This window comes from Chaetomium fimeti, assembly GCF_033439085.1.
Source record: "Chaetomium fimeti strain CBS 168.71 chromosome Unknown B0H64scaffold_7, whole genome shotgun sequence".
In the NCBI taxonomy this organism is placed as follows: domain Eukaryota; kingdom Fungi; phylum Ascomycota; class Sordariomycetes; order Sordariales; family Chaetomiaceae; genus Chaetomium; species Chaetomium fimeti.
This window is the reverse complement of record NW_026944335.1, coordinates 85,623-108,233: the sequence shown is the minus strand read 5'-3', so window position 1 is coordinate 108,233 and position 22,611 is coordinate 85,623. Positions and strand designations below refer to the sequence as shown.

At 55.8% G+C, this 22,611-nt stretch overlaps 7 protein-coding genes across 7 annotated transcripts; 1 reads left to right on the top strand and 6 right to left on the bottom strand.

The window, feature by feature from the left end:
* Positions 1-271: 271 nt before the first annotated feature.
* Positions 272-3,109, bottom strand: B0H64DRAFT_405551 (NMDA receptor-regulated protein 1-domain-containing protein). Its single transcript, XM_062804453.1, has 3 exons — positions 1,825-3,109; positions 621-1,772; positions 272-556 (listed from the first exon to the last, which is right to left on the bottom strand). Exons 1-3 carry the CDS (start codon positions 2,726-2,728, stop codon positions 378-380), a joined length of 2,235 nt encoding a protein of 744 aa, XP_062655579.1. The 5' UTR covers positions 2,729-3,109; the 3' UTR covers positions 272-377.
* A 203-nt stretch (positions 3,110-3,312) lies between these two features.
* B0H64DRAFT_405549 (caffeine-induced death protein 2) lies at positions 3,313-4,603 on the bottom strand. Its single transcript, XM_062804452.1, has 2 exons — positions 4,090-4,603; positions 3,313-4,003 (listed from the first exon to the last, which is right to left on the bottom strand). The coding sequence occupies exons 1-2, from the start codon at positions 4,154-4,156 to the stop codon at positions 3,477-3,479; spliced, it is 594 nt and encodes a 197-aa protein (XP_062655578.1). The 5' UTR covers positions 4,157-4,603; the 3' UTR covers positions 3,313-3,476.
* A 3,745-nt stretch (positions 4,604-8,348) lies between these two features.
* On the top strand, positions 8,349-11,774 carry B0H64DRAFT_220220 (uncharacterized protein). The gene is made up of 4 exons (XM_062799566.1): positions 8,349-9,629; positions 9,718-9,774; positions 10,202-10,613; positions 10,698-11,774. Exons 1-4 carry the CDS (start codon positions 8,721-8,723, stop codon positions 11,606-11,608), a joined length of 2,289 nt encoding a protein of 762 aa, XP_062655577.1. The 5' UTR covers positions 8,349-8,720; the 3' UTR covers positions 11,609-11,774.
* A 51-nt stretch (positions 11,775-11,825) lies between these two features.
* Positions 11,826-13,942, bottom strand: B0H64DRAFT_405521 (uncharacterized protein). Its single transcript, XM_062804451.1, has 4 exons — positions 13,469-13,942; positions 12,590-13,214; positions 12,253-12,515; positions 11,826-12,197 (listed from the first exon to the last, which is right to left on the bottom strand). Exons 1-4 carry the CDS (start codon positions 13,522-13,524, stop codon positions 12,122-12,124), a joined length of 1,020 nt encoding a protein of 339 aa, XP_062655576.1. The 5' UTR covers positions 13,525-13,942; the 3' UTR covers positions 11,826-12,121.
* Positions 13,943-14,435: 493 nt separating this feature from the next.
* Positions 14,436-16,058, bottom strand: B0H64DRAFT_220184 (adenosylhomocysteinase). The gene is made up of 2 exons (XM_062799565.1): positions 14,993-16,058; positions 14,436-14,929 (listed from the first exon to the last, which is right to left on the bottom strand). The coding sequence occupies exons 1-2, from the start codon at positions 15,891-15,893 to the stop codon at positions 14,454-14,456; spliced, it is 1,377 nt and encodes a 458-aa protein (XP_062655575.1). The 5' UTR covers positions 15,894-16,058; the 3' UTR covers positions 14,436-14,453.
* A 912-nt stretch (positions 16,059-16,970) lies between these two features.
* Positions 16,971-19,764, bottom strand: B0H64DRAFT_419435 (eukaryotic translation initiation factor 3 subunit-like protein; the record flags this gene model as incomplete). The annotated part of the gene is made up of 6 exons (XM_062805381.1): positions 16,971-17,532; positions 17,602-18,068; positions 18,147-18,212; positions 19,073-19,238; positions 19,295-19,632; positions 19,678-19,764. The coding sequence occupies 6 exons, from the start codon at positions 19,762-19,764 to the stop codon at positions 16,971-16,973; spliced, it is 1,686 nt and encodes a 561-aa protein (XP_062655574.1).
* A 1,001-nt stretch (positions 19,765-20,765) lies between these two features.
* On the bottom strand, positions 20,766-21,865 carry B0H64DRAFT_419434 (mitochondrial carrier domain-containing protein; the record flags this gene model as incomplete). The annotated part of the gene is made up of 3 exons (XM_062805380.1): positions 20,766-21,517; positions 21,580-21,769; positions 21,833-21,865. 3 exons carry the CDS (start codon positions 21,863-21,865, stop codon positions 20,766-20,768), a joined length of 975 nt encoding a protein of 324 aa, XP_062655573.1.
* Positions 21,866-22,611: the final 746 nt, after the last annotated feature.

The following is a 22,611-nucleotide window of genomic DNA, read 5'->3' as shown; positions in this document are numbered from 1 at the left end:
ACATTTGGTATCAGTATAGTTTGGGAAATGTGTATCCAAACAATTGTGGTTGCCAAGGGCAGGTCCTGCGTGATACTCTCCACCCATCCGGCATCGGAGTAGAACTATAGAGAGCCGATGGATAGGGGACCAAGAGGTATTTTACCACGCAAGTAACTACTGCTCCAGGCCATGCTACCCATCTAGTGAACCGTACTGTTTCTTCTACCAAAGCCTCCTTTTTTTTCTTCGGAAAACAACCTAATGCCATGATACCGACCCCTTAGTCCCTCACGGTAAACACCGAGAAACCGCCGAAGAACCGCCGTTGAAAGAGACACGGCTCGCAGCCATCCGCCTCGGCCGCTGGTGAAGGCATGACGAGAGGCGTGATGCACCTAAGCACCAGGCACAGCAGCGAGCTCAGACTCGATGACTTCCTTCACCTTGGGCGCCAGCGAACCCATAGCGCCCTCCAAGGCCTTCCGCAGCCTGGTCGCCTGTTCTGGGACCTTGGGGTGGTCCTTATCAAGAGCAAGCGACGCCTTAAGGCAACGCAATGCCAGGAGGTATTTGTCTAAAAGCTAGCATTAGCAAGCGCATAGAGGGGGAAAAGCCCGGCTGAGAAAAGGATAACTTACTCCTGCGGATGAAAACCTCGAAACCGGCGATTTGGCCTTCGATGTTCTTCGGGCTGAACTGCAACAAGTGCAGTAGGAACTTCATGGCGTCACCCAGGGGATCCGCCGTAGCGGCCAGCTTCACGCCGTTCGGGTCGTCGTCCTTCTTCTTCATCTCCTCGCCGTCCTTGCTCTTCTGGGCGCCGCCCTTGTTAGGGTCCTGCTTGGCAGCCTTCTCGGCGGCCTCCCTTTCGGCCTTCTGGGCCTCCTTTCTGGCTTTCTTTGCCGCCTTCTTCTTCTCGGCGGCCGCATCGTCGCCATTCGCATGGCTACCTTCCACACCGTTGGCTCCATTCTGGGGTTTGTCGTGCATCGACAGGTAGAGGTTTACCGCGTCCAGCGCTGCCCGGAAGTAAAAGGGGTGCTCCCGCAGCTGGTCCTCCCAGCGAACGAGGTCGATGTACGCCCTGATCTGCCCCTTGCGTAGGGAGAAGCTATGGAAGTCGAACTGATCCTCCTGCCAGATGTCGAAGATATTGAAAATGGTGTGATAGCGCTTAAGAGCCAGGCCAAAATCGCCCCGCCGCTGCCACGCCTCGCCATCCTCTGTCAAGAACCAGATGCACTGCATGTCGGTCAGGTCGACCAGGGGCCCTCCGACAGTCTCAGCCCGCGTGAACAATCCCATTGTAGTCAACGCCTTCTCGTTCTCGTCGTTTCGCAGCTGGTACTTCGCGGCCTTAGAGTTGATGTAGCGGTCCCTCGTGTCTAGAGAGCGGGCATGGTCCATCGCTTCCGCAGCCTTCGCGATTTCGCCTTGATGTTTGAATATCCTGGCCTTAGTCATGTGAAAATCGACGTTCTTCGGGTCCAGTTCGATCGCCTTTTCGACGAATTCGGTGGCCTTTGAGAGGTCTCGTGACATGAAGTAATTGTAGTGCTGCCCTAAGAAGTAGAGAGCCGCCCCCTCGCCCTTGGAGCTATCGCCATTCGCATGCCCGTCTGTGGTCGAGTCGCCGCTATGCTCCTTCAGGTACTCCTCAGCCAAGACAGGCAAGGTCTCTTTCTTGAAGGTGTCCGAATATAGGTGCTTTAGGTTGGCGAAAGTCGAGGGAACCCCTTTGTCGAACATCAGAGTCAGGTACGCCTTGGCGGCTGCGCGGAAGCCGTCGCCTGCAAAATCGGTTAGCAATTGCGTTTGGTGACGGATTGTTGTTGTACAGACCAGACAAGAAATCTAAAGGAAGGCGCTTTGCGGCATCACAGCGAGGGTTTTTGGCGGCATATTCGTCATACACAGCCTTCAGGGCGCCCTCGTCATCCGCAGCAATGTCCAGAACGCCAACCAACCCCTTGTAGTAGTCCGGGTGTTCGGAGTTCCTATCCAGCAGCGCTCGGTACGCCTTCGCAGCATCCTCTTTCCGGCCCAGTTCAGTCAGGTAGCGCGCCCGAAGTTCCATGACGGCCAGTCGGTCAAGGCAGCCTTTGCATTCTGCCTCTAGATGTTCCAGAGCCTGTTCGAAATCACCCATCTCGGCAATGATCGAATTCTTGTACAGGAGTGCTTCCGAATTCTCAAAGTCAGTCCTGAGGGGAGTGGCCGTGACGGATTTCTCGTAGGTGCTGAGAATATTCTCGGCCTTTTGAAGATTGCCATCCAGGTGGTATGCGATAGCAAGGGCTGTCCAGTTCTGGCGTAGCTGAGGTCTCGCCTTAAGCATGACGAATCTACTTTGAATGTAGCCCGGGTAATCGCGCATCTGAACCTGGAGCACGGCCAGATCACGCTGGATCTGGTGCGAGTCGGGCTCAAGCTTCAGGGCAAACTTGTAGGCCTTGATAGCCTCGTCGAAGTTCTTGTTGGTGCGGTAGAGAATACCATAGACGTGCCAGCAAATGTACGATTTCATGTCGATCGTCAGAGCATCCTTGGCCAGGCTAAAGGCCTCCTCCGTCTTGCCCTGAGCATTGAGAATCAGGGCCTTCATCGACATTGTATCTCCATGCTTCGGGTTCTTCTTCAAGATCTGCTCGGCGGCCTTCAAGCCGCGCTTGTACTGTTTGTCCTCATAGTGGCGGATGACAGTACGGAAGAGGTTGGCCTCTCTCGTACTGAGTGTTTGCGGCATCGGGTCGGAATTGCGGGGTTGTGAATGTGGAAGAGACGACGAAGCAGCGATCGACACCAGCCTCGGAAGCGCAGAAAAGGTACGAGAAGAAGGGGTGGGGGTTTGTTCGGTGGCGGTCGTTGCGTTGCCGCACAGATGCTCTGCGAAGTCGAGCTAGGGCCGCAGCAGGTCGTCAGACGCAGAAGCTGCGGTTTTGTTGTGGGTTGTGCTTGGGGTGCAACCCTGACTGCGAATGCAGGTGTGAGCGGTGGGAAGTTGTAGAAAGATGCAAGTGTTCGGCGCTAATGCGTCAGCCACCGTACTTCGCGGAGGATACACGCGACACTCGTCACTTCACTCGGTGTCGTCTTCAGGATGGTGGTGGTGTACACAGTACATGTCCGTGGTTTGCAGAAGGCGGGACTGGATTGGGGTTGGATGCCAGGCTTGGCAGAACAGAGAAACAGCCCCACCATGCGGCCGGCCTCGGGGCACGTCGGGACAATCCGCGTCCACCACAAATGCCCGGACAGAACGTCCGGGCCGGCTTGGCATACCGGGAAAGAGGGTCGAGGACATAAAATTGAAGAGGGGCTTCGGCAGAACAGTGTATACAATATGTATTTATTTGGCCGGAAGATTCATACTTCGGTACGAGCCTATTATGTGGTTTCTCCTTCACACGAACATCAAGCTCAATTGTATCGTACATGTACACACAAACACCGAACTGGCGGCTGAGCATCTCGAAAGGCAGGTGCATGGCGTCTTAACGGCTCCCTTGGGGCACTACCCTCGGCCTCCGCCAATGCTCCAGCGCTTGCTCCCGACCCAGGTGCGCCGAGTCGCCGCATCTTCGCTGAATTATGTCCCATGTCCTAGATCGGACAATATTTTCTATCCCCATTTCCTGCCGAAGAATGAGGGCCAGATGCTCGGTTCGAGCCTCCCGCGGGAAGAAACGCGCCGAGTACGGGTCGAGTCTCTCGTCAATAACACGCTCTCGGTTCTTCTCGTTCTCCGCTTCCCTCAGCGCCCGCCCTGGGTCGTCGGGGTCTGGGCTCGTAGCAACCAAGGAGCAGTAGCTTAGAACATCGGATCTAGCTTGCCATGATGGAAAAAGAACCTTGTCTTTGAAGGCATTGCACGCTTCCGCGTCAATCTGATGCGAGAGGGGCCGCGGGCCAAGTCGCGACGTTGATGTTGGATCAAATCCCGCCTTGGCCGGCGTCTCCAGGGCATTCAAATTCTGGTTTATGGGGTCATCGATGGAGCTTCGCGATAGCCGGAGGAAGTCTACCGCAACACACAGTCAGCCAAAACACCAACGCAATGGGTGGGTGGCACACCCTAAACCTAAGGGTGGCGGGGGGTAACCATACCTCGGAGAGCAGACGTCGAGAAGCAAAACTGAGGTGTTAGCGGTGGTAGAGAGGAAGGTTGGGTCATCACGCCAGAACCTGGGTGCTCTGTGGCCTTGGTTGTCGTTGCGGCGTCCCCCAACTGAGTCGCCGAATTTATCCAGAAGAAGCCCGCCACCGTGTCGGATGCTGGGATTACTAACAGTGGATATAAAATTTGTGCGCTCAGTTGAGTATGGCTCCCTTTTTGTATTAATGTTGGTTGGAGCAGTCAGGGCCGAAATCTTTGCGGGAGGTTCGGAATCTCGGACAGTGGCGTCATTCCTCGCTTCGACGAGGCCCTGGTGTCGAGGTGTTCGTTTGAACCCCACACGTCTCGAAAACACCAGATCACGTGCCGTATGGACGAGGAATGCACCGATGCATACGGACAGTTTCGAAAGAATATCCTCTGCATAAAATCTTTGTTGCAATCGATATAAATACCTCTGTGGGAACAATGAGTATATCCTTAGGTAGTTTAATACAGTTATCACGAGGTTCTAATTATTTTGGGTTTGGTTGAAATAATCCCAATATGCCGTGCAGTGGTTCAGCGTTGAAGAGAACATCGCGACTAGTCTCGATTAGGCTTTCATGTGATGAATGACACATGAGGCATATCATCACACACGGCGGCTTCAGGGAATTTGATCTGCTCGATTTCCAAACCCCCAACCTCGATTACACGCCGCAACACGCATTTCAACGTCCTAACACGAGCTCCGGTGAGAACACAAAGCACGGATACACCTATTTAAACTTGGGACGTCAAAAGTCGAAGAAACAAGCGGTCGCCCAACGTCCGTCCTCAAGAAGCTGCCCTAGGTATTGCTGGGGACACGAGCAAACCTCGGGGCCGCATATTTTCAAGTCGACCCCAACCTCGTCCGGCGCCGATACGATTAGAAGCTGGCCATGTTTGAACAAAAAACATCGTAACAGGTAGGGGTCAGAGGAAGCAACGACCCCCCGATGGGAAACGCGAATCTGTGTCCCGTTCATTGCCGCCACATAAACCCGAAGATCACGTTGTTAAACGCGGATGAAGTTTCGAGCAATCACCGGGCCAAGAATGACGAGCTAGACGGCTCAACGTTCAAGAGTCTCCTGGGGGGAAAGCAGATGCTGAAGGCTGAACGTCAAAAAAAAATGGAACTCGGCGAGGGCGGGGGAAGCCAGGGTGTCCTTTGATGAACCAACAATCAAATGGTCAGGCTCAGGCGCCAAAGCTTGTGTCATCAGCGGCCACACGGGCGCCCACCACCGACGGCAAGACGCTTCGGCAATGCTCGGGAGCGTCAGATCCATGCCTTCAGTGCTGGCCGAACAGTCAAGTGCTTCGGGCGTCGAAATAGGCCCAGAGGCGTTGAACCGGTAACTAAATTCAACGGCGCCGGGCCCGGCACGAACGAAACCTTCGTCGGCCACATCGCGGCGAAGGATGCTGTCAACTGCATGCGCCGAGAAGGTTGCTTGGCGTCCTGTGGTGTTGCAGGAGGAGCCGGCCCGCAAAGCCGGATCGACCGAGCCTGGGTCCCACCGCGGTCCCCTGCAAGGCTGCCCAGTCATATTGGGACGTGTCCGTTTTCCAGAACTCGACGGTTGTCCTCCGAGTTGCTTCTGGTACATCGACTCCACCCGTGCGCTGCGTGCAGCGAGCAAAGGTTCCAGAAGGCGAGGGAGCGTCGCATCGTCGGTTCAGCAAGGCAAGCCACCCCTTCATTCCAAAGTTCGATTCCCGTCGCCTATGCACGAGACTGAAATCGGATGTTGAAGCGCGCCTTGGCGACCTCAGAACCCAACGCTGAGGGGGGATCACCGAAGCAGCCAGAGTTGCGATGGCTGGGCAGCCATTAGAGCCTAAAATGCCACATGGAAATCAGCCAAAACCGAGCAATTTGTCCGATAGCCCTAAACCCTGGACAAACGAGCGGGAACCGCTGTCATCCCGCATTGCAATTCCTCGAGCGCTTCCCATCCGCCGGGGAACGCCGTCGTGGATGGAAACGAGGATAAATGGCCGCCGCTGGTGCGGCCCTCGCCTAGCGGAGGTAGCCCAGGGGTGGATTGCTTCCACGAACCTCCCATCGGTGCGCTCCTGTGCCGCATAGCGGGGGCTGAAGAGTGTTGTTGGATGCACGCATCGTCAGAAATCTATGTAACGTTGAATACCAGGTACAACCTGCGAAAACAAATTGCATCTGGCGCCGACAAGCCTCCCTGCAGAACCGAGGCGCAGCCATGTTGTTGGCCTGCGGCGACCGTCACAGGCCGTCTTTGGAGGTCGGCGCCGTTCGACGGTCGGTCCGGTTGCACGTGAAGTGGGGGAAGGTAACACCGCCGATGGTCGCCGCCGCACCCCACCGTCAAACCCAGCGTGCATATCCATGGGCGGTGGTCGGGCAAAGCAGCCGGCCGCGGCCACATTGAGGCGTGTGTCCTTCTGCTTCATGTTCAGCTCGCCGTCCGGGCTATTAGGAGAGAAAAGCTAAGGTCGGGTGCCTGGGCACGCGATCTGTCTGGCCGGCCTCACGGCCACACCACATCAACAAGCAGCCAGCTAGGGAATGGGCGCTAGATCGGGGCTTTTCTATCGGGCATAAGCGATGCTGCAAGTCAACCTGTTTCATCTGGGATAAACGGATCATGGAACGGGGGTGCAGAATACCCTAGTCGACTTGCAGGTCAAATCTCGGAGCATCTGTCTCCAAGTCTTCCTATGGGCCATTCATGAACCGGTGAAGGTGGCGATCGGGAGGGACTGGCCGGGCGGACCGGCGCTTGTAGTTGATGCCAGGTCCGCGCGGCACTTGACAGACGACCCAAGCCGCCCATCCCCAGTGATAAGCGAACGCTTGGAGCCGCCTCCGAGTAGACAAGTCTAAAAGCATCACAACATACCGACGCGCGTCAAAGGTAACAGGCCAATGGAAGAAGTCCCGTCCCATGTCCTCAGAGGGTCCCTCAGCCGCCTCCGGTGGCCTTGAGATCAACACGTTGGTTGACCACTTCGAGGCTACTGCTGATGGAAGTGCTTGGCCGACTAAGTAAAAAGCGCGGAGTGGTCAATCGAAGCTGCTGGGGGGCTGGATCTCAAAGCAGCCATCCTTTGAGAAGAACAGACCCTCGACAATATGTGTAACTGGTGGTAGGAAACCAGGGGTTGTGAAGTTCGCCGAGTGAGCTGAGTTTAACCTGCGAAGTACTCGACCATGTCAAGTCCGGCACACCGCGCTTCGAGCCGTCCAAAGAATAACTCGCGTTCTCCGTCGTTGATTCTGCAGATCCCGTACGTCGTACAGGATTGTTTTCTTCCAGCAAAGCACTGCCTCGTCTCCGATTGAGTTCGGACAAATGCAAAACCCAGATTGGGAACTGGTTAAAATCAGCATCACCGAAACCACAATTGGTCCGTGCTCCCACCCAAGCCGCGCTCGACCGAATAGGTGATCTAGGCTAATCAGATCGACAGATTGTGGAATTACGTGGGTTTACGAGGTCAACAAGGAACTCACTCTCAACAGAGGCAACGCTCAGGTTTAAAACCATTGATCATCTGCTCACTACCTCTTATGTATTAGCAAGTATGTTGTTCTTATAAAACTGTGGGCTCTCGGATTAGGTAGGCACGGGCCATTCGCATTGCCCGTCTGTGCCTCTCTCCATGCCCTGTGCATGGATGGTCTCGGCTGGCGTCTCCAGCGATCCGCCAGATGACCCACTCCAGCTTCCACTTTTTCCCTCGCTCGCTTGTGCCCGTGTCGGCTCCAGCGAGGGGAAACGAAGGGAGCAAAGGAGATAGCCGACCTTCTTGAACATCTCGTCAATTGGCGATTCGCCGTCCCATCTATTATTCAATATCTCAACAAGCACGGCTGGGCCCGATCGTTGACAAGACCAGGGCGGCTTCATTCGCACCTCAGTGAACGTTGACCTTCCACGAATGATTCACCCCCTCGTCCATCATGCCTCTGCCGCCCCTCCGAAGATCCAGGCCCACTTCACTTTCCGCCCTCCCTCCTGGCATGGGGGGTGAAATCAAACCACCCATGAACGCCCCTCGAGCGGCCGTTCCTGAGCCGTGTTTAGGGCCAGATTTTCGAAAGAGAGCCGTTAGTGCAAGCTAGGTAGCCGGACAAATGCACGTGTGTGCATGCAGAATGGCAGCCGAGTAAATGTCACTAGCCGTGTTTCTCTCTTTCCCTCACCTCTCTCTCTTCCTTTAGCTCTTGGGGAGCTGTTCATGTCGGGGAATCCAGGGAGGCTGGGATCGTGCATGCGTGCCTGCGGGCCGGGGCCTCCTTAAAAAGCCCCGGCCAACATTGGTGGTGAGAACAGGGGGTGGCCGAAGTGGCTGCGGGCCTGCGAGGAAGTTACCGGGAAGAGACACCGCGCCTGCACCCTCGCCAATCGAAGTACCTGACCCATGTACCTTTTTGGACTTGTGCACACTGCACATCGTTGATGAATTTGAGGGAAGCAGCCACACCAACACCAGGCAGGTCAGTCCACAGGAAAGGCGGCCCCGGGTCGCGTCTCTCCCCTTGTCGCCTTTTTTTAGGGTCGTGGAATCGTGGCTCCATAAAAAAAATCTAATTAAATTCCCAATCATGGCTCAACCCCCCGAAGCTGCCCCGTTGCGACTGCAGTCGTCTCGAGACTCGGCTCCTGCTCAGCCGCGTGTGCAGCCAACAAACCTTGACGCGCTTGTTGAGCAGAAGCATCCTCGCGACCAGAACCAGCAACCGCACTTGCGACAACACAATCAGCAGCCACAGGAACAACATCAATATCATCATCAACAACAGTATCAACACCAGCACCAGTATTACCAACCACAGAAGGCCCCATTGGGCACGCATTCACCTGGAGCGCCGCAGTACAGCGACGCGACAACCAACAGCACCGGCAGTGTTGCTCACTCCAACAGCAGTCGGGGCAGGCGAAGCCCCAGCATTAGCGACGAGAAGGCCAAAGCGGATGCTGTCTTGCCTGTGGACACCAACCCAGACAATCACGCGTCGGTTGCACGGTCTATAGTCCCGGGTCCAGCCGCTCACGGCTCCCTGAACGACACGCAACACAACGGCGGCGTGACAGGACCAGCAGCTCTGTCGGACATGTCCAACTCGCAACCGGGGCCGGGGCCCGCCCGGCAACCGGTAACATATGCGAGCCCGCCAAACTATCCTCAAGCTGGCATGTCACCTGTTTCGCACTACATGTACTCGTCGCAATCAATCCCGACCGACCCGTACCGGCCGAACCCGACTACTCTCCCGAGCATGCGAACCCTCGACCACAGGCAACCACAAGCACAACCGCAACACGGGATCCCGATGGGAGCGCACATGGCGGGCCCAGCAATGCCGGCACCCGCTCCCGCGCACATGGGCTACTACGGCGTCCACCCCTCCCACATGTACGGGCTCCCAGATCCTAATGCAATGCGTTTCGCGCTTGCCCCTGGCATGGCCCACGATCCGCGCATCGCCTTGAGCGGGGGGAGACATAAAAAGGTACCAACGCAACGGCACAAAAATCCCCGAATAATCCTACCGAAGGGCTTTCGAAGTGCTGACCATAGGCCTGGATTCTGGCCGACAGGAGATCAAGCGGCGAACAAAAACCGGGTGCTTGACATGTCGCAAACGGAGGATAAAGGTATGTTGTGTTTGCTCATCACCGCTTCTTCCCCTTTTTAATTCTGCTCCGTTCCGTCCTCCTCGCGAAAACCCCGGGCCGCACGTCATCCCAGATAAGTTGTTGGTTCAGACAACTTGAACCAAATAAAGACCGTGTGTTAGGCGACTGCAGCCTGTGGTTGGGGGAGCAAACCAGCCGCTTGGTCGGTTTCACCCCAGACGCTCGCTTGCCGTCGCTTCGCTGGCCAGATTACCTAACCGCAGGCTGGGTTTGAGAAGGGACGAAATGTGGGAGCTATTGGATTGGAACTCTCTCCACCCATTTTTTGCGACTGCTCTTTCCCCTCCGCCGCGACACGCTGCTCAGCTGCCGGTTCGGCAAAACTCAACCTGCACCTTCTCGTTGTTAGCCTTGCAAGCTCTCTAACATGATCCTGTTGGCCTAGTGCGACGAAGCGCATCCAACCTGCAACAACTGCAAGAAGTCAAAACGTGACTGCCTTGGCTACGACCCTATTTTCAAGCAGCAACAAGGCCCTGCAGCCATCCAACCCGCACCGAGCACCCAACCCCCCGCCCCCCCTCCGGCCTCCGTGCCCGCACCCGCCGTTCCGTCCTCGGGCCCGCATCCGTACCAAACGTCGTACCCGCCTCCCCTCCCTTCGAACATTGCGCCCGAACCCGTACCATCCACGGCACCGCAAATCATCAAGACCGAGTCCGCCTACGACTACTCGACTGCTATCGACCCGGCACTGCAAGGGCCCGACATTGCCGGTTCACGGGCAGCCCGATACCACCAGAACAACACGGCCCCAGGCACGGGCCAAGGAATTGGTGACTCGAACGATTTGCGAGGTGGCACCCCCTCCTCTTCCATCCTGTCAGCGCTCTCTCAAACTCAATCGCGAGAGATCATGTCCGCTCATACAATTTCTCCAGCAAAGAAGATGAAGGTCGATGAGCTTATCGCTCTTGGTGAAGCGCCACCCCAGGCGTCGAGCGCACCGCCGTCCCCCGAGATGCTCACCGAGATCACGAAGTTGTATAACGAGGTCTACTCGCCAGGCCTTTCGCTCTTCTTCGAGACGCGATGGTATGACTTCGCAAAACCCCAAGCGATGACGGCCAATCCTGCAGCAGCCATGCTCCACAACAACCAGTCTCTCGTTTCCCTCTTCACTTCGTTTATCCAGACAATATCCAAGATCGAAAGTATCAACTCCGACGACATGATCTCTTCTGGGCATCTAGAGTCGTCCGTCGTCTGGTCGCTCGCCCGCCTTCCTCTCTCAATCCCACTCACCCAACGCCAGCAATACCCAGAATCCACACCCCCCGAAGACGACCTCTGGGAGGCTCGCGGTCGTCTGCAGGTTTTTGAGGCGCTCCTATCGGGTGAAACGCTCGCAGCCAGCCCTGTCTCACCGCCGCCTACTAGCAGCATCCACCCACTACGCAGAAACGAACTGCAGTTCTGGTATCAACTTGCTAGATATCTCCTACAAGAGAATGCGTCCGCTTCACCTGCGGATGTGTCAAGCAGGGAACGTTGCCTGGGTGTGATGAGGGATCTCTTGGATGGTCGTGAGAACCGCGACGTTCTCTACAGCATCGCGGTACTGAGAGAGTACACGGTGCATTGGGACGCCTCCTACAGCGAACAAAACGTGCCCTCGCACCTAGAAGAGTCGGACTCTCGGAGTAAGCTCGCCGTCGCGACAAGGTTCATTCGAGACGAGTCCAACGCAACGGGCGGAACAACCAACGTGGTCCGCCGATTCGCCCAGCTCGCTTACTGCGCGTTCGTCCGACCAGGCGCCAACGTTAATAGGAACATGAGCAGGAAATAAGAGCGGCGGTCCACAGATGTGTATTCGAACACCATGTTATACCGGAGCCGGTGGGCTCGTTTTCCTTATATAGAGCAAGGAGGATGGATATATTTGCATCTGGGGCTTGGGAACACATCGCGTCGAGTTAGATATTCGACGGCATATTTGCGTTGCTTGGATCTGCATGGTTGGATTCCAGTCACTTGTACACTTATATAGAAAGGTCGTGCCGAGTTACCTCACTCGGTGCCATGTTGGTCAATGGGAAAAGGAAGCGAGGGACGGCCCTGGAAATGGCCAAAAAATGCCCCGCACCCTCTACCGAAAGTGATTCATACAGCTGTTCTTGATGAAACGTTTGTTCCAAGTTGTAAGCCGGCTTCCGGTCGCCTTTCGGCTCTCAGAGCGCTTACATGTCACAGCTCTTGAAGTGAGAAGGACCATATCCAGCCGCAGCTCACCATCTCGCATCATCCATGTGTGCCATTGGCATCCTCGGTGTTTATGGGACGGCTACTCTTTCCTTTATCCTCACATATCGCGCTGCTCCGGGACCATACTTCGAAGCCGCCCCTGTTCGATAGCCATTCGGACGTTGCTAATGGCCCTAGAAACCCACGTCAGATAACCTGCTTCGATTTGTACGGCGAAGTAGGACTCACCACTCCTCCATCTTTGTCTCCGTTTCCACCGTCCAGGTGCCCATGTGCGGCACGAGGAGGACACGGGGGTTCGATAGCAGGCCGGGATGGACGCAGGGCTCTTGCTCGTAAACGTCGAGGCCCGCCGAGCAGACTTGCCCCGAATCGAGAGCCTCCACAAGCGCGGCCTCGTCTATCACGGCGCCTCGTGCCGTGTTGACGATCACGATGCCCTTCTTCATCTTGGCAAACTCTCCTTGAGATATGATGTGTCGGGTATTTGCCTATCGTTGTGTCAGCGATCTCGAGACGGTGGAAGGGGACAAGATAGGGGTGAGGGGGGTTGGGGGCTTCCCACATTCAGGGGCAGGTTCAAGCTCAGGACATCACTCTCTGCCAACAGCTCGTCGAAGCCGACATATTCCGCCCCGAGTTCCGCCTCGATATCGGAGGCCAGTCTCGTGCGGTTGTAGTAGCGAATCTTCATGCCAAATGCCCGCGCTTTTGCCGCCATGTTACGGCCGATGCCGCCCATCCCCAGAATCCCGAGTACCTTTCCCTGAGGGTCGTGCCCCAGCGCCGGGAGGGTTGATCCCCGCCACTCTCCGGCTCGGATTGCCGCCATGCCCACGGCTAGGTTCCGGAGCGCGCCCAGTAGCAGGAAGATGCCGATATCCGCCGTCGCATCGTCGACAGCCGTCGGCGTGTTGGAAACGCGGATATTGTGGGCGGTGCAAGCCTGGACGTCCACCTGGTCGTAACCCGCGCCGTTGTGGCAGACGAAGCGGAGTGAGCGAGGGAGCGCGTCGAGGAGTTCGCCATCAATCTTTCCCGTCACTTCAAAGCTGTCGAATGTGCGGTATGCTGCAACGCAGCCGTCGAATGCTCCTGAGGCTGCCTCTTCCAGGAAGTCGGCGCGGTTGGTTGACTTGGGCGTGAAGACATCAGCAATCTCCTCGACAGAGGCCCAGGCTGAATGCGCGCTAATTCGTGGAGTTAGTTATGGTCAAGAAATTTGGGTGAGATTTCGACGAGGTAAAATGTTCCGAGCGTACGAAGGGGAGGAAACTGAAAATAAGAGGACGCCTTATCTTCCCGCCGACTCCCATTTAGCCCCCTACCTTCAATCATTTCCAATTAACCCGGACGTCGTACCTTGTACGCAACGTTGTTGCCTAGGGAGTATAATATATTTTCTAACACGTGGGCTTGGGAGAAAAAAAAAAACTGTACTCACTGTACAATGACACCCAGTCGAAGGACTTTGGGCCGGTTTCGGTCGTTGGGAGACATGTTAAAGGTTGGGTTTCGGACACTTTAATTCAGCCAAAACCTGATTCCGTTTCGAATCAGTGAGGACCACTGAATGGTGTGGATAAGCTAGGTGGTGTATATACGCTTCGACGGAACGTCGTGTTTCGAAGACGGTGCCGTTCTATGGAGCGGGCTCAAGATGGCGCTTGACAAACCCCCGCATCGGCCGGTATCACCACCGGTTGACGCACTAGGACTCTTCCACGTCGCGATCCCCGGGTGGGCAGACCGACACCCCCGATTGGCTATGCCTGTTACGACGGCCGATTCGATCCGGCCGGCACCCGGTGAGCCGGTTGACAAGATAAAGAGGGCATTGTCGGCGAGGACGAACAAGAACGCGCGGTTCCGGCGGGCGTGGTGTCGGGTCCCGCGGCTATGGTTTGATATAAATAATCCCAACCTTAAAGCTCCACACAACTGTCGACGCACTTCAAACCCAAGCACACAAGTCTGAGAGAAAATTATAGCATGTTGGTGAGCTCCAATTGTCGCTATATTCTATTGGGCCCCGGTTGACGGGGCCGCTTGATCTTCTCTGTTTGCCCGAATCTAGAGAAGTGTTCCGGCGCACCAACGCGACAAGTTCTCTGTTAAACGCCGTCCGGTGGGTGTAGGTGGGATATCATGAGCCAAAGCCAACGCCGTACTTTTGTTGAAAATGTGTACCAGACCCCCTTTGCCTTTTACACTCCGCCTAAACCCAATGTGCCATGCAAGTCATGCCTGTTGAAAACAATGCTCCGAAAACCCGTCCTGAACATGCCCTCCGAGACGTGTCCAGGATACAAATTGTTGAAGATCTATCATAAAGGAAAAGTCTGCTTCCCGCGGCGCTCTATGTATTTGAGGCCGAGCAGACACCGCTTGTAAAATTAGTAGCGGTAGCTATTGTGCGTTAGCGACAGTCACATGGCAGGTTGAAGGAAGGTTGGCGAGAAAACGTACTGGTCGGTCTTGAAGGGACCCTCAACATCCAGGCCGAGGTACTCGGCCTGGACGTTGGTCAGGGTGGTGAGCTCAACGTTGACGTGAGCCAAGTGGAGGCGAGCAACCTCCTCGTCAAGAATCTTGGGCAAAACATAGACCTTGGTCTCAAGCTTGCCGCTCTTGCCGAACTCGACGTACTTCTTGGCGAACGCCTCGTCGTTGCTCTTGTAGAGCATGATCTGAGCCAGAACCTGGTTGGTGAAGCTGCACGACATGACGAAGGAGCTGTGGCCAGTGGCACAGCCAAGGTTGACAAGACGACCCTCGGCCAGCAGAATAACGTGGCGACCGTTCTTCATGAGGAAGCGGTCAACCTGGGGCTTGATGTTCTGAACGGACTGGGCGTTGGCCTTGAGCCAAGCGACATCGATCTCGACGTCGAAGTGGCCGATGTCTGGTTGTTGGAGTCAGCACCTGTAGAGAAGGAAGGGCGTGAAGGGATGGGAAGGAGACATACTGCAAACAATGGCGTCGTTGGGCATCGACTCGAAGTGCTTGCCAACCAGGATGTCGCGGCAGCCGGTGGTGGTGACGAAGATCTGGCCAACCTTGCTAGCCTTGTCCATGGTGGTCACCTCGTAACCAGCCATAGCGGCCTGGAGGGCGTTGATGGGGTCAACCTCGGTGACGAGCACACGGGCGCCCATGTCGCGGAGAGCGACAGCGCAGCCCTTGCCGACGTCGCCAAAGCCGGCAACAACGGCGATCTTGCCAGCAACCATAACGTCAGTGGCGCGCTTGATGCCGTCGACCAGCGACTCGCGGCAGCCGTAGAGGTTGTCAAACTTGGACTTGGTGACCGAGTCGTTGACGTTGATGGCAGGCACCAGAAGCTTGCCGTTCTTGAGCATGCGGTACAGGTGGTGGACACCCGTGGTGGTCTCCTCGGACACGCCGTAGCAGTCCTTGAGCATCTCAGGGTACTTGGTGTGCACCAGGTGGGTCAGGTCACCGCCGTCGTCCAAGATCAAGTTGAGCTTCTTGTCATCCTTGAAAGCAACGAGCTGCTGCTCCAAGCACCAGTTGTACTCCTCCTCAGTCTCGCCCTTCCAGGCAAAGACGGGAACGCCGGCCGCGGCAATGGCAGCGGCGGCGTGGTCCTGGGTGCTGAAGATGTTGCACGAGGACCATGTGACCTCGGCGCCGAGGGAAACGAGAGTCTCAATCAAGACAGCAGTCTGGATGGTCATGTGCAGGCAACCAGCGATGCGGGAGCCCTTGAGCGGCTGGTCGGCGGCATACTTGGTGCGGATGGACATGAGACCAGGCATCTCATTCTCGGCCAGCTCGATCTCCTTGCGCCCGAAGGCAGCGAGGGACAGGTCGGCGACCTTGAACTTGTGAGCGGGGGCAGACATTCTGAATGTGAGAAAGACGGTTCTGGGGTAGTCTGCTGGTCGTGAGAATGTCGGGGGTAAATGAGAAGGACAGGTTCAAATCGGGCGAGAGGACTGGAGGAGGTAGGAAATTATTCAAAGTGTGGGCGGGGCTCCTGGCCGACCTTTAAAGAGGGGTAGAGTTGGCGGGGTGAGGGGCTACCAAGCAAAAAATGGGTCCGGTTTAGTCTCCGTGGCCGAAGCAGGGCGGCAGTTGCTTCGTACTAGGCGACGCAAGGACAAAAGGAGGGGCAGATATGCAGGAAGCAATGCCAAATACAAACTGCCTTCAAGGTGCGTGCGAGCCGAACATTCAGGAACGAAAGCCACGAGTTAGTTGTGGAGACAACCGGTTTTCTTTAGTTGTTTCCCTCGCCGAAAGGGAGATCAATATCTCGGCATCTAGTCGGAAACTAGAATGGTAGAGGCGACGGGAGGCCAGGTGAGACAGGGCGCGGAGTGAAAGATAGCACCGCCGAAAAACGGCGAAGACCCGGTGCCCGCAGCCAGACATCGGTGAAGAACGTGCAGGTCCGACCCCCTCAATTAACCCCTTTTAGGTACGACCCCGCTGCTCACCTCTTCTCAGCTTCCAATCGGGCTGTCCAACGCGAAAACGCAGCCGGGAGCCCAGGATTCGGCAGCCACGGCAACTGTCCTTAATTGGATCCCGACTCCGAGAACACCGGCTTGCCCGGGGATCAAGATGGAGGCAATCACCCCGGAATCGGCGGCGTCATACAACAGTAATAACAACAACAAACCACAATACCACTTCATGGCATGGCTAGGGGCAGAGAGAGATCACTCGTTGCGCCCCTTGGTAAACCAGGGGCTCAGATTTCACGGTCTATACCGCTGTCTCGTTTAAGCGAACCGATCTTTCCAGGCCAAATGACGCATACAGTCCGAGGATAGGCATCATGGCTGGCCCGGAAACGAGTGCAAGCTAACAAACAAGCCCATGACCCGGAACGCCAGACCTAATGCACTCGAGATACCCCAGCCATCGCGCCCGCCGCATCCCCGCCGCCCACAACACAACAGAGAAATCCCAGATCACTCAGGCAGCAAGTTCCCCCTCACGGCAAACATCTTGGAGGTAATGGTCGCGGTGAACCCGTCTACCTGCTTGCTGTACTGCTCAACTTGCCTAGCGTTGAGCATGCCCTCAAGCCGGCTAGGCTCCTGCGGGAGCTTGAAGAGTCTCTGCCACTCATCCTCGGGGAGAGGCTGCTGCTTCGCTGCTAAGCGCGCAGCATTCTCTGCCTTGCGCTTTGTTTGCCATTGTGTAATCTTGAATTGCTCGCGGGTCAGCTGCCGCTGGTAGTACTGGTGGTTGTTGAGATCGGAGTAGTGGGATTCGATGCTGTCGAGCAACAGATCGCAAGTCTTCTCGAGGAAAGGATCGATCGAAAGATCCAGAGTGTCAAACGATGGGTGTGCGGGAGGCTGAGCAGGATCGCGACGGATGTCTTCGAGCGAAGCCGGAAGCGGGATCTCGGCCGACTTGGGCGGCGCGGGGACTTGGTGTAGGAACGAGGTAAGGAGATGGGAGTTGTGGACAACCACAGGGACCTCGACGATAATATCCCTGAAAGTCAGCTTCGACTTCTGAAGGCTATTCGAGTTTGATTCGAGTCAGTGATAATGACCAAGAGGCGCAGGGGTCAATCAACGGTGGACTAACCTTTCGGTTGTAAACTTCCCCTCCTTGTAGGCCGTCATGAACTCCGGCGACAACCTGAAGGCGCGTAGGCTCAGGGCGCCCTGGGAGCTTCTGCTAACATCGTGGACGAGCGCCACCGCCTTATCATTGTCGCGCTGGTAGTGGTGTTGGTTCTCGATGAAGCTGAGGTTGATGAAGTTGCCCATGGTCGCACTCGTGTACCAGCCCACGTTGTTCGCATCCACGTTCACCTCCTTCAGGTGTCTAATCATCTCGTTCTGGTAGGCGATATTGGCTTTCGCGCGGGGAGCGGCCGCGGCGAGGCTGGATGCGTCGGACTGGTGGCTATCGGTGCCAGAGACGTCGACGGTGGGGAACGGGAAGGTATTTGTGATTTCAAGAACACCATTGTTGTCCATGCCCACGATAGATCCTGTAGCCGTCGTCGGGAAACTCGAGGAGCAGTGCTTAACAATCTTCATCACCACCTGGCACTGCTGTTAGCGATGCGCCCAAGCACATGGCGGGGCACTTGGTCCTTGTCTGAAATTTGGCTGGGTACGTACAAGCGACTCGACCTGCGCCGACTTGCACGGCACATCCTTTTGCGCGTCAGCCATGGTGTCGGAGGGCTATTGCGCAATATCTGGGGAGACGGGGTTTCAAGGGCGGGCTCCGGCGAGGATCTTTGTTCGGGTGCTGAGGCTGCTGGCGACTTTTGGGGGGTTTCGGAAATCTCGTTCGTTTGTGGGCACCCGAGTTCAAAAAAGTGGCTTCCTGCAGGACAGAACGGAGGTGTGGCTGGTGACGTGGCGCAGTCTCTGGTCCCAACTGCGATAAATACAAGACGGAGGCAGTTACGCTCGGCGCCCTCATCTAACGAATGTGAACAACTGTCTCGGAGATCTTGAACTTAACAGAAGTGCAAATTGAGATTCAAAATTTACGATCAATACATGTTCCTGTCGAATCCGTTCCCTCAAATTTCGTGTTTGTCGAACAAAATACAAAATACATGTAATTACGCGGTGCTCGCTCCGATAGGGATCTCACGGTCACGGAATTCGAGCACGGGCTGGTGATTCGACACCAACACAGCGACATCCCACGCTTCCCCCACGCCGCCGGGGGCTTTTGGGCACGCCTTAAATTGACAACCACCCCGGGAACCACCGCATGCTCCTCGTTCTCATTCAGTTCCTCTTCGCCGTCGTCTACTGCGTGTTGAGCTTCTTGTTAGAACGTGTATTTGGCACATGGCCGACACAACACCCCTTCGCTCAGCTCTGGCAAGGACTCAATCCTGAACGCCGTCTTCATTTAACCCTACGCCTTCTATGGATATCGCTGCCGCTGCCTAAGAACCAAAACAAACCCCCCCGCGCGTCTTAAGAGGGCCAGGTGTACAAATATATATCTCTTTCTTCTCCTCCGCCCATCTCTTTCACTCATCCCAATCTGTGATCGCCCAGCCTTTGATACCGTCCTCGACGGTCAGCTTGAAGCGGTCTATTTTCCAGAAGGTATACAGGGACCGGGCGGCTCCGGCCGCCTTGCGGTGCGCCGGGCCTACGCCTCCTTTCCTTGCGTCATCCTGGGATCTCCAGATGCAAGTCGCCAAGTTGCGACCCTCGATGTCGGGAGTCCCAAACCAATACCTGCCACAAGTGTCAGCAGCGCGTCTCCAGCCAGGTCTGGGTCTGATCGGACGTACTTCAAAAAGCCGCCGCTTGCGGTGGCTTCGGCGTGAGCCGCCTTGTCCAACGTGCCGAGTTCGGCATACACCGTTGTCGGTGGTATGCGAGAACGGAAGGCAACCACAAAGAAGGATGTTCTCTTCCATGTATGGTTGAGCCTCCCGGCTAGCGTCTGGAGCGTCTCGATGATTTCCTCCCAGTTAAACGTCTGAACGTACGGTGCCGTGGCATAGTCCTGGCGTAGGCACTTCATCTTGGTCAAGGCAATGGCGAGAAGCTGGTTCTCGATGTCGAGGGTTTCGAGGTCTAAGAGGTGCTCCTGCTCAGAGTATGGCGAAACGATAAGGTGTCTGTCCTGGCTGGGATTTGGTACGACAGCCCTAGCCTTGATTTCGGATACCGCGGCCGAACTCCTCTTTGTCTCCAAGTTCCGAAAGGACTGGGCTTGCACCTCGGCCACGAGCACCGGCCCTTCCTGGATTGTCATGGTGAATGGCGGCGGTCTCGACGGGAACGTCAATACAATGCGGCGAGGAAGGAAAGAAAAATTACGAGCTCGTCGGCTTTCGTTCAGCCAGGTGAGCTCTGTTTTTGTTTCAGTGGCGACCGTTTCTTGTGTGTTCTGGGACAAATTGGAAGGTATGGGTACGGCAAGTGAAAGGACGGCAAGGCACGCTCTTAAAGTTCCCAGGGGCGAGCAGCAGTTACCCGCTGGTGACATGGCGCGAGTAAATCACGAATCTCAACCATGCCTCCGGAATTTCCCCTGGACGGGCCCGCCGAACGCTGCGAAGAAATGGCCTCCGAGCATATTGCTGGAACTACGCGGATCGCGCCATCGGTTACAAGGGTGGTGTCATCGCAAACATCCCCGTCCCAACACGGATCTGCCGCAAAATCTGAAAGACCAACAATGGAACATGGCTGTTCGGCTGACCGCTCCGAGTCAGACTGTAAGCACAGTCAAGTGGTGAAACTCTTGTGAGTTGCCTCCTTGGTGGGTACTCACCGCCAGCCACGGGATGCGTGCATCCCCGTCCCGGTTGGTGGGGCAATCCTCCGGAACGCGAGGCACGACTTCCAGATGGGATGAATACGCGGAGACATTACCCGACGGGAAGCATACTGTACTGTGTAAAACGGACGTGAGACAGACCGATGTTCTTACGAATCTGGTGGCGATGTCGGCGATGTCGGCGATTCCGGTCACACACCTTACGACGCCATCATCATTGGACGCCCCTAAAAGCAATCCGCCCAACAGTCAGATACAAGTTCACGATACAAAAAAGTTGGGGTTCCATTCCGCATTGCCTTGGCCCCTAAACGTCAATTAACCGTCGTTCGATATACGTATTCTGCATTACGACGAGAAGCAGCGGGTTTGCCATCTTACTCCGATGCATCGCCGGCCTCCCAGTTCCAAACTCCCCGGTTCCCTCTCCCGTCAAGTTGTCTGTCTCACTTAGGTTCAACATGGTCGAGCGCCTAAGGTGACCGATGCTTCAGCCAAACCTTTGTTGCCTCGTACGAGCCCAGATAGAGCCCACTCCCGAGCGCCGCCCATGCCGCACGTAACGAGCCACCTCGGAACAAACCTCGGATTCCGTTCTCACGGAGAACCGTCCTCACAATTTCTACCACGCTGCCCGGCCCCTGTGGGCCGTTCCTATTTCCGAGCATCACCCGTGTTTTAACAACGTCTGCCGGTGTCGTTATGGTTGCTGCAAGAGACCCAGAAATGGCCGCGGCACTCCCCGTTACTAGCCCTGTCTCGACGAGGAGAGAGCGGGAGCTGGCGTGCGCTGCTACACTCGTTTCGTCACCCGTTGTTGGTTCCAGAGTGGCCCATGGCGCTATCTTGGAACTGTGACCCTGCCGTTGTCTCCAAATCTGAGCCCGAAGATACTCAAACATGGGAAACTGAATCGCTGTATATGGCAGGTTCCGAGCAACCAGCGTGGTATATCCTCTCCACAGCGTCCGTGTCACACCGGCCCCGCTGCGACGTAGCATGCGAAGAGCCTGTAAGGAGGAGGATCGGCCGAGGGAAGACGACCCTGATCGTTGTAGTACTTGAGCGTTCTGTTTGATCACCTCGGCCGGCGTAAGGACGAGACAGGAAGCCATCTCAGCGCCGGCCGATGCAAAGGCGTGGATGGCTGGGCCCGGGACTATGTCTGGTAAGGCATGCCTGAGAAGGGGCTTAGTTGACTCGTAACTGGCGAAGAAGACCGCGGCTAGGTATTCAAAGACAACTTAGTCGACAACACACCCATCGCCTGCCTTGGGTATGTCTCACCGGCAGGGAGGGTTGCGAGGACCACACTTCCAATCCCTTGGTACAGTCCCCTCACGGCTGTGTACGGTGCTCTTCTCGTGGACGATAAATTACTCTTCAGACCAAGGTAGCCCTGGCTCTGATACCGCGTCTTAATTGTATCCAACGGGTACACGAGCATGTCAACCGTGAATGCAGCCACGGCACCAGCCTAGAAAGAGGTGATAGTCAGTGAAAGTGCAATCAGTAATCAGTGAAATAGTTGACTACCTACTGCCAGTATCTCATGATGCGCGTTGTCTCTCATCTTTTCCGTGCATGCTCAATCACCACCATCATTAACAGGCCGAGGTCTTGTAGCGTGGGTGTTGATGGATAAACAGGAGATTCTCCCTGTTGGCTGTGACGTCATCGTGGTGGGTTGGGAAAGGAAGACCAACAAGTAAAAGGGAAAAAAGAACTAACCATGCCAACTAGCCAAAGGCCGCGAGAAGTTCAATTGCGGTCTCGGGTTGTTTTCGTTTTTACATCTCGGGCTAACCAGCTCCTACGTGAGTCAGGTAGGGCTGAGAACGGGAACCTGAAGTGAGCCTTCCGTTAGGTTGTTGGGACTACCTGTGGAGATGCTCTCTACAACCAAACCTCGATAGCACCAACTACGACAGCAAGTAGGTACCTTAGGCAGTCTACGATGAAGATAAAACAAAGTCGGTATCGTGGGGAATTAGCGAAACGGTAAGATTCAAAAGCAGTCAATAACAATGAACCTCTAACCGCTGTTCTTCTACCCCGTCTTCATACTCCTCCGCTCCAAGCCGAGTGACCGCTCTACCGCATCCATTCTCTTTTTTCGCCCCGTTGTGCGCCGAGTATTTTTTGGTACCAATATCATCACATGCTAGCACTGTTGCCCTCGCCGACAAGGCCGATATGATTATCGTTACCCCTAGCGGTGTCGAAGGTGGGCACAGCCAATCTCTTTTCTTTGGCTCTCCGGACTATATCAAGGCAGCATTTGACACTATGCCAGAGCATCGTGCCGGATGGGGTCGG